The sequence below is a fragment of the Limanda limanda genome, chromosome 20, assembly GCF_963576545.1.
Source record: "Limanda limanda chromosome 20, fLimLim1.1, whole genome shotgun sequence".
NCBI lineage: Eukaryota > Metazoa > Chordata > Actinopteri > Pleuronectiformes > Pleuronectidae > Limanda > Limanda limanda.
Window position 1 is genome coordinate 1,080,663 of NC_083655.1, and position 9,650 is coordinate 1,090,312.

The following is a 9,650-nucleotide window of genomic DNA, read 5'->3' on the forward strand; positions in this document are numbered from 1 at the left end:
TGGCCCGGGCCAAAGTATACCCGGGTTTAATTTGGGCGGGGGTTAATTTGGCCTGTTACACCGGCATTGACAGTAGTAGGGACCTTGTTTATTATGGCACGAAACGAGGGCGATTCAACTTAATTGTCACATAGGCTACATGACCTCACTCCCAGAGACGCAAGAAGAAAATCAAATATATTGTAACGGACTGGGTTTATGTTTATGTTTGGATTTGACGTATGTTCAGTAAAACACTGTTTTGAAGGAGCGTTCCGATATCCTGAGGGTCAGTGAAGGGGTCGGGGTGGGACATGTGACTGTTTGGACCAATAGGATGGCGTTTTGGGGGTTGTCAGGCCCTCATTGGCTGCTTGTGTTGGGGATCGGGGGGGGGGGGGCAATGAGGAAGTGAAGTCTTGTTGATGTATGCGAGTGACGGAGTAAGAGCGGGAAGTGCACATGTTTGTGTAGATGATAATAAAAGTAACAAAACGTAGACAAAATAGTAACGCACAGTGACTTGGAGGAGTAACTTTAATCTGATTACTGGTTTGGAAATAGTAACGCGTTAGATTACTCATTACTGAAAAAAGGGGTCAGATTAGAGTAACGCGTTACTAAGTAGCGCGTTACCGGCATCACTGCTGACCACTGAGGTCACTTTGTTCTCGTAACATTGCCTCAGAATTAAAACCACATTAATTGTGGACAAAGGGGGACGGAGTAGCTGCAGGCCCCAGCTGATCCAACAGATGATCTTTCGTGACACAGGTGGAAGAATAGACGATCTCAGGAGTCTTAGGCAACATCCACGTTACTGTGTTTTAGTTTTAAACACAGTCATGTTGCTATATTTCCACCTCACACATAAAGTAACAGACCACAAACCCGTCAACCTCCAAACTGCTCTCTGTTTATTGAGTTGACGTCACTGCTTGTAACAGGAGATGGGCTCTTACAGCAGGTGGAGAAGATTCTCTCATTAGAAACCAGGGGTCCCACTCATCATCCTCTGTGGAGGTTAGCAATGTAAATCACGTGGAGTCATTCTGCATCGAGGTCTGACAGAGAAGCAAGTTGCACCATCCACTCATCTAAAGAAACAACCGTGAATCCCAGTGAGCATAATAACTTCTCCCAGGTTTCTCTTTGAGGATCTTTAACGGACTCCAGTGTGTTTGTGGCTCAGCTCATTAGAATCTGCTCTGTTGAAGGTTCATGACCACATCCTTCTGTCTGTGGCCTCTGGGTCTGCTGCTGTTTGAGTTCTGCTGGACGTCACCACAGCGTTCCACACAGTCCTGACATGTTAGTAAAACACCTGGAGGTCCAAGTTGCTCTTCATCGTCCAGTGTTGAAACGTTTCGCTTCCTTAACGAGAGACGGAACCTTCTTTCATCCTCTGCTCCCATCTATTGTTGTGACCATCAAGGTTCAATTCATGGACCACTTTTATTTTCACTGTTCCTGTGACTTCTCTGCTCGATCCATCAAAAGTACAATCGTCTTTCTAACTTTAATGCAGACGACATAGTTTTATCCTCCAGTTCCACCTGACGGCTGCAGCTTGCCCCAATACATTTTATTAACTGTCTTTATGATATCAAACCCTGGAGCTTTGTACAAGTCAATGAAAACAAAGTTAAATATATTTGACCCTCAAAGCTCTTGAGACCCTTTACTCTGTGACACCCAGCAGCCAGAAGCCCCTTGTTCTCAGGCTCTGTCCGTCCAGACCTTTCTTGTGAACGGGATATCTCAAGATCGCCCTGAGGGACTTTCTTCAAATTTGGGACAAATGTTCTCTTAAACTCCTTCACCAGATTTGGGAGGTCGAAGGTCACGGTGGTCAAAGGTCACGGTGGTCGAAGGTCACGGTGGCCTCACAAATCATGTGTTGGCCTCTTGAACAGGATGTCCCAAGTCTGACTTGAGGAAGTTCCTTCACATTTTGACCTCTTGTCACTTGGTCTTAAAGATGAACTGTTTAGATTTCAATGGTCAAAGGTCTCTGACCTCATGAGTCTGGAAACAATTGGCAGTATTTCTAGTTTGAACCTGTTTGTCTTGTGCTTCTCATGCCTCCATTATTAATCAGTTTAAATGTGCTTTATAAAAATATGAGTTGCCAACTTGTTACTCTGGAGTCTGCCTGACTTCAGATGCTTAGCTGCAGTCATCTTGAAGCTGTCAATCAATCATGACGTAATGACAACCTGTGACTGTGACATGTGAGTGATCAGGAAATGTCTTCACAGGGAGAGGAAGAGGAGTCATGTTCCTGAGGAGCAGCAGTCGTCCTGCTGTGCTTCGTGTCAGGACGTCCTGAAGGATCCAGTCTCCACCAGCTGTGGACACTGGTTCTGCAGACAGTGCATCACCTCATACTGGGACCAGTCTGGTTCTTCAGGAGACTCCTCCTGTCCCCAGTGTGGAAAAAGATCCAGAACAGGAGCTGGAGGTCAGACAGCCGGTCAGAGCAGCACTGTACATGTGTCTGCTGATGTCTTCACTTCTGACAACAGCACATGTGGTTTTATTTTGTTCCTTCATACAGCATCAACATTTAACATCGTTAGAAAAGCATAAAGTTAAAAAGCTTTTATTTTCTGTAGTTTTTCTGTATCTGATGAAAACAATCAGCAGATTCTCAGATTCTCTGTCTCTGACATTGTTTCTTGTCTTTCAGCAGATCGCGGTCTACAGGAGGTTTTAGATGAACATCAGCTCAGTCTGAGGAGGAGATGTGAACATGTGACTGAAGGAAGTGATGAAACAGGAAGTAGAACCCTCCTCAACAGGATCTACACTGAGCTCTACATCACAGAGGGACAGAGTGAAGAGGTTAATACTCAACATGAGGTGAGGCAGCTTGAGACGGCTTCCAAGAAGAAGATCCTCCACGACACTCCCATCAGGTGCCACGACATCTTTAAAGCCTCCACTGACCAGCAGAGCAGCATCAGAGTCGTCCTGACCATCGGCGTCGCTGGCGTTGGAAAAACCTTCTCGGTGCAGAAGTTCACTCTGGACTGGGCAGAGGGTTTAGAGAACCAGGATGTGGATCTGCTGACTGTGCTTTCGTTCAGGGAGCTGAACCTGGTGAAGGACCAGCAGCACAGTCTCCTCACGCTGCTCCGTGTTTTCCATCCAGCGTTACAGAAGCTCACGGCAGAGACGCTCGCTGTCTGTAAACCTTTGTTCATCTTTGACGGCCTGGATGAAAGCAGACCTTCTCTGGACTTCAACCACAGGGAGCTTGTGTCTGAGGTCACACAGAGGTCATCAGTCAACGTGCTGCTGACAAACCTCATCCGGGGGAATCTGCTTCCCTCGGCTCTCGTCTGGATAACCTCCAGACCTGCGGCGGCCAATCAGATCCCTCCTGCATGTGTCGACAGGGTCACAGAAGTACGAGGCTTCACTGACGCCCAGAAGGAGAAGTACTTCAGGAGGAGATTCAGTGATGAAGAGCTGTGCAGCAGAATCATCTCACACATCAAGACGTCCAGGAGCCTCCACATCATGTGTCAAATCCCAGTCTTCTGCTGGATCAGTGCTACAGTTCTGGAGCACATGTTGACCACAGAGAAGAGAGGAGAGCTGCCCAAGACCCTGACTGACCTGTACTCACACTTCCTGCTGGTTCAGACAAAGAGGAAGAACAACAAGTACGGTGAGGGACATGAGACGACTCCACAGCAGCTGACGGAGGCTGACAGGGACGTTCTCCTGAAGCTGGGGAGGCTGGCACTTAAACATCTGGAGGAAGGAAACATCATGTTCTACCAAGAAGACCTGGAGCGGTGTGGTCTTAATGTCACAGAGGCCTCTGTGTACTCAGGAGTTTGTACTGAGATCTTCAGAAGAGAGGGTGTGATCTTCCAGAAATCAGTCTACTGCTTTGTTCATCTCAGTGTTCAGGAGTTCCTGGCTGCAGTCTACATGTTCCATTGTTACACCACGAGGAACACAGAAGAACTCAACAACTTCTTGGGAACATATGGGGACACAGACAGTACCTCCTCCCTGGATCACCTCCTGAAGAGAACCATGAAGAAATCTCTCACCAGTACAAATGGTCATCTGGACCTGTTTGTTCGCTTCCTTCACGGCCTCAGTCTGGAGTCCAACCAGAGAGTCTTAGGAGGCCTGCTGGGTCGGACAGGGAACAATCCAAAGATCATCCAGAGAGTCATCAACAACCTGAAGAAGATGGAGAGTGGTGACATTTCTCCTGACAGAAGCATCAACATCTTCCACTGTCTGACTGAGATGAACGACCACTCAGTTCATCAGCAGATGAAACAGTTCCTGACATCAGAGAACAGATCAAAGGAGAAACTCTCTGAGATCCACTGCTCAGCTCTGGCCTACATGCTGCAGATGTCAGAGGAGGTTCTGGATGAGTTGGACCTGAAGAAGTTCAACACATCAGACCAGGGTCGACTGAGACTGATCCCAGCTGTGAGGAACTGCAGGAAGGCTCGGTGAGTCCAGACATGATCAATAACATGTTCAATCAGTGGAGATGAGTCGTTCTTCAAATACACTCAGTGTTAAATGATCCTCATTGTTTTGAGCAGCATGGTGTTGCAGTGGTCAACACTGTTAGTGCAGCCTTTCTGTGAGGAGGAGGTTCTCCTGGTGTCTGCAGGGTTTTCTCTGGGTTCTCCAGCTTCCTCCACAAACCATAAGACATGGAGATCAGAGTTAGGTTGATTGGAGTTTGTTTGTGTGAGTGAGTGTGTGTGTGTGTGTGTGTGAATGTGAGTGTGTGTGTGTGTGCGTGTGTGTGTGAATGTGAGTGTGTGTGTGTGTGTGTGTGTGTGTGTGTGTGTGTGTGCGTGTGTGTGCAGTGTCCGTCCCTCCAGGTTCCTGACATGTTGCATTCACACAACATTAGGTCACTGTAACCTTTGACCTTTGACCACTGAAATCTAATCAGTTTATCTTTGATTCCAATTGGTAGGCTATGAACATGTTGTGTGACCTTGACCTTTGACCCCCTGAATCTAATGAGATCCTCTGTCAGTCTGAATCAACGCTTGAACCAAATCTGAAAGGATTCTCTTCAGGAGTTTTTAACATGTTCATGAGGCAAAGAGGGGATTTACCAGGGTGAGGGTCACATGATCATGTTTTGTATGAATGTTCTGTTTTCTGATTTTATTCTTACAGATATTTTCTTTAATTACAGACTCGGTTTTTGGCGACTCTCGGAGACTCACTGTGAAGTCGTGGCCTCAGCGCTGAAGTCAGACCCCTCACATCTGAGAGAACTGGATCTGAGTCTCAACGAGCTGCAGGACTCAGGAGTGAAGCTGCTGTGTTCTGGACTGGAGAGTCCAAACTGTCGACTGGAGACTCTGAGGTCCTTAAATCCTTCTTCACTTTTCAGACTTTCTTTCTTATTGGGTCATTATTTATTTAACTTGTCTCAGTTCTGCTCTGCTCACTGTCCCTCAGTCGTCTGTCCCTCACCCAGCCTGTCAGTCACGTCCACCTCATCAACTCCATTCACCTGCACTCACCTGCTCCTGATCACTAAGAACGTGTCAGTAAATAACATGTGGACTGAGGCCGAGCACTCGTCCTCCTCAGGTTTTCAAAATAAGACACATTCTTATTGAAACACGTTGGACAGTTGATAAGTATAGAAACAAACAGGAAGTGACATCGTGAGCCGTCCCTACTTTAAACAGTGTTTAATTACACAAACCTGCTCAGTGACCAACACACAGAGAAGAAGCTGATGAATGAAACAATGGTCCAACATGTCTGATCTGATATTTATCTTCAGGTCACAGACTGGACTGAGGTCAGCAGCATGTTGAGAGTCTGTGTTGACATGATGACGATCCACAACAACAGGAGGACACATTCTAATATTCATATTTCTTTATCCAGGTTGTGGAGCTGTAGACTGTCAGAGATCAGCTGTTCTTCTCTGGCTTCAGCTCTGAGGTCAAACCCCTCTCATCTGAGAGAACTGGATCTGACTGACAACAAGCTGCAGGACTCAGGAGTGAAGGAGCTGTGTGGTTTTCTACAGAGTCCAACCTGTCGACTGGAGAATCTGAGGTCAGTTCACTGACTGACCTTTGAAGATCTCATATCTATAATACAATATTTATACACAATTTATCTAATTTAACATAATTCCTCTTCATACATAACTTGAAGTCGTTCATTAATTAATCTGTGACATTTTAAATACTCAGCTACTTGTTAAAACACTGAGTCTAGTTCTGGATTTCCTAAACTGATCTGCAGGACAGAGACCGGGTCCAAATAATCTATTTGAACTGAATCAGGACTCGTTTATAGTCCAACATGTCTGATTTCATATTTATCTTCCATGTTATGAGTCTGTGCTCAAATCAATATGTGTCTGTTATTTGCACACATGAACTAAGTTTAATTTAAAGTTTAAAGTTTAAAGTTTTATTCTTTATCCAGGTTGCGGAGCTGCAGACTGTCAGAGATCAGCTGTTCTTCTCTGGCTTCAGCTCTGAGGTCAAACCCCTCTCATCTGAGAGAACTGGATCTGAGACACAACAACCTGCAGGACTCAGGAGTGAAGGAGCTGCTTGACGTAAAGCAGAGTTCAACCTGTCGACTGGAGACTGTGAGGTCAGTAGATGGTTGGAGTCAGTCCACGCTGCTTTCATCAGTATTTTACTAGACAAACTTTGTCAGGTTCAGTTGAGCTGATCTCAGAAAGATCTCCTGGACATGTTGAAGTGTCTTCGTAGTTCAGGCCTCAGTGTTTCCTCAGTGAAGCTGTGAGAGGACAATGAGGACAGACGTCAGGATTGGACAGAGACACAGAGAGACAACAGTCGGCCAATCAGACGAGCCACAAGCTGCTTGGGATCATGTGATTGAGTTGACGTGAAGACGACAGTTGTTGTTGTTTTCATGTGAACAGGAAGTGAAGCTGGACCACAGCTGACAGCCTCACACGAGGGACAGAGACGTCTTCATCTGAGCTGAGACAGTTTGTCCTCTCACTTCATCAGTGAAGAACTGATCAGGTGGATCTTTGTCACAGCTCTGAGATCAGTGGGACTGAAGCCTCTCCTCATCACCATGGTAACCAGGAGCTCTTTATACAGAGCAGAACCTCTGCTGAGGTCCATCTGTCTCATCTGGTCCCAGTTTGTCAGAAGCAGATGTTCATCAACACACAGTGAAACATGTCTTCACCTGTAACAGCAGTAAATCCACCTCTCAGGTGTCCACTCTGCACTTTGACATGCAGAGGACACACACTGAGCTCTTAGCGTGTTCATTCCAACACGTGAACATGAAGCAGAGAGGAAGCTGCTCCACCTCTGAACAGGACTGAAGTCCCTGCTGCTCTTTCTACTGGATGAGCTGCATCACTGACTCACAGCTGATGAAGTGAGTCTCTGTGACACTGATGTCTTCTTCTCTCAACAGGTGGAGATCTTAGTGGAGCAGACTGTGAAGAGGACAGTGTGTGTGGACGGAGGCTGAGCTGTGTCCTGAGGATCCAGAGGCTGAAGCAGCAGCAGCTTGTGTGTAGAGCGGCTCTGACTGGGCCTTGTTGCTGGGAGGCAGGGGCGGCTCCTGGCATAGGCGAAGTAGGCGGTCGCCTAAGGCGCAAAATGCCGAAAGGGCGGCACAAGAGACTGATTTATCATGACGTGACACATGCAATATAAACCAATACATTCACATCACAACCATCATCTTCTAAACCCGGGGACGCACCGGAGATAGAAGCGCCACGAAAGCGGTCCGCCTCCTTTCCGCGCCCATGTTAAATAATTGGGCTGTTCGCACCCGCAGCGTCGTGCCGGGAAGCGCCGCGGCCAGCTCGCGATCTGCAGCGAGGGTTCCGGGGTCTGTTCTATTTTTTTCGTTCGCTGCGAGCAAGTCGGGCCGGAAAACACACTGAATATTGATATATTTTAAACGATATAAGTGATATATTATATACATGATTAAATATACATCCCATACTTTTGATTTCTCCGCTGTTCTCCTGGAGTTTCATTTCCCTGATTATTGCCACCACATGATGAAATTTCCCCATCTTCAATTATGTACTTAATCCACACATTTGTCAGTTGCGTCTAAACAGAGAGAAACACACAAGCACATACTCTCTGGAAGCGCAGCAAAGTAGGGGAGGAGAAGAAAGAAGAATAAAGAGGTAGAATCACCCCGATTGTGGACAGCATTAATGTTTATTTTTGTCGACATGACATGATATGCTGTCAGTTCAGCTGATTTCAGACTTTTTATATTTTTATTATATATTTTAATTATGTTTTATAGCTTACAATTTTTTCTGCCTGTGTGTGCATCTGTATACAGTCCAAAAGTTCTTGGGGATGCATGACAATTTGCGTGTGTATGTTGGGGGGGCGCCATTCTGAAATCCCGCCTAGGGCGCCAACATTGCCAGGCCCGGCCCTGGCTGGGAGGCAGAGTGGAGACAGAGCTCCAGAGGTATCAGAGGAGCTGGTTGTAAAATGTAACTTCACCACTAGATGGCCCTCCACACCCGTTGTGTTTATTCACATGAAGAATGTGTTTATTGAAATGACACAACACAAGCAGAATATATAACCCCTCTATAAAGAGTCACATATATGTGTTTAAGTTTCCTTTATTCTGTTCCACCTTTGTCCCTCAGTCTGTCTCCATGTGTGTAGAACCACATTCTGTTTGTTTATGATCTTAAAGTTCCTGGATTCACGTCACAAATTGATTTAGTTCAACACAAAGTTCAACACAATCTAATCAATTTGAGTTTAAAATCAGAGTTTTGTCTTTGACACAAAAGATCAAAACTCTGGACTTAAAAATGGGACGTTTTCATTTCTGCATGAAATGAAAACGTGGTGGTGGCTTTTCTACTTTTGACCCACAGGTGGCGCTGCAGTATAACAGCAGCACATCCCAGTCAAAGCCTTTATATTCAGTCTATGAGTCAAACACATGGATCATTTCCTCTGTGACAAACCAGATGTAACGAGAAGAAAAACATCTCAGAGAGAAAAGTTCTGTTTCTACTTGTCTCTGCTTTAATGCTCAATAAACATCCTTCCACCGACTTCACTGGAATCATGACTCAGCGTTTCTTTCCTCTTCAAACAAACAGGTGGAAACATCTTATCCTTGGTGCAGGTAAAAGAACAAAATCACCAGTTTGACAGAATGGAAACAAGCAGATGAAAAGTGAATGAGACATTTACAGTATGAAGAAGAGTCGATGAAGAGCAGAGCATCTTTAAGTCTCTGAGGAAACTGTTTCATAAACATTTTACCATATTTAATAGAAAACTGACCCGAGGACGTTTTATACAAACGTAGATGAAGATTCTTGTGTGTTCTCGAGCACCACCTCAGAACAACCACCAGGGGGAGACTGTAGCAGCCTCTGGGAACAGCTGCATGCTGGGAAATAATTGATGATGGGAGGTTCCCAGCAGAGACAAGGGACAGAGAGTGTCTGAGAGATGATGTCCTGAAGACAGGGGACATGTTGGGCCTGTTGTGTTGAACAGTTTGTGTTATTTTGTGGAGACACTTGTCTCAACAGGATGATGTCACTTCCTGTTCAAGCCCGTCTCAGTTCTTTGTGACTTCAGGATCAGAAATGTTTGACAGAGTCAGTTCCTGACAGG

The 9,650-nt window shown here is 45.8% G+C and overlaps 2 protein-coding genes across 2 annotated transcripts; both read left to right on the forward strand.

The window, feature by feature from the left end:
* Positions 1-2,182: 2,182 nt before the first annotated feature.
* LOC133027220 (NLR family CARD domain-containing protein 3-like) lies at positions 2,183-5,616 on the forward strand. Its single transcript, XM_061094253.1, has 4 exons — positions 2,183-2,187; positions 2,280-2,443; positions 2,672-4,472; positions 5,183-5,616. Exons 1-4 carry the CDS (start codon positions 2,183-2,185, stop codon positions 5,613-5,615), a joined length of 2,403 nt encoding a protein of 800 aa, XP_060950236.1. The 3' UTR covers position 5,616.
* Positions 5,617-5,812: 196 nt separating this feature from the next.
* LOC133026592 (ribonuclease inhibitor-like) lies at positions 5,813-9,081 on the forward strand. The gene is made up of 3 exons (XM_061093478.1): positions 5,813-6,066; positions 6,445-6,618; positions 7,432-9,081. Exons 1-3 carry the CDS (start codon positions 5,813-5,815, stop codon positions 7,442-7,444), a joined length of 441 nt encoding a protein of 146 aa, XP_060949461.1. The 3' UTR covers positions 7,445-9,081.
* Positions 9,082-9,650: the final 569 nt, after the last annotated feature.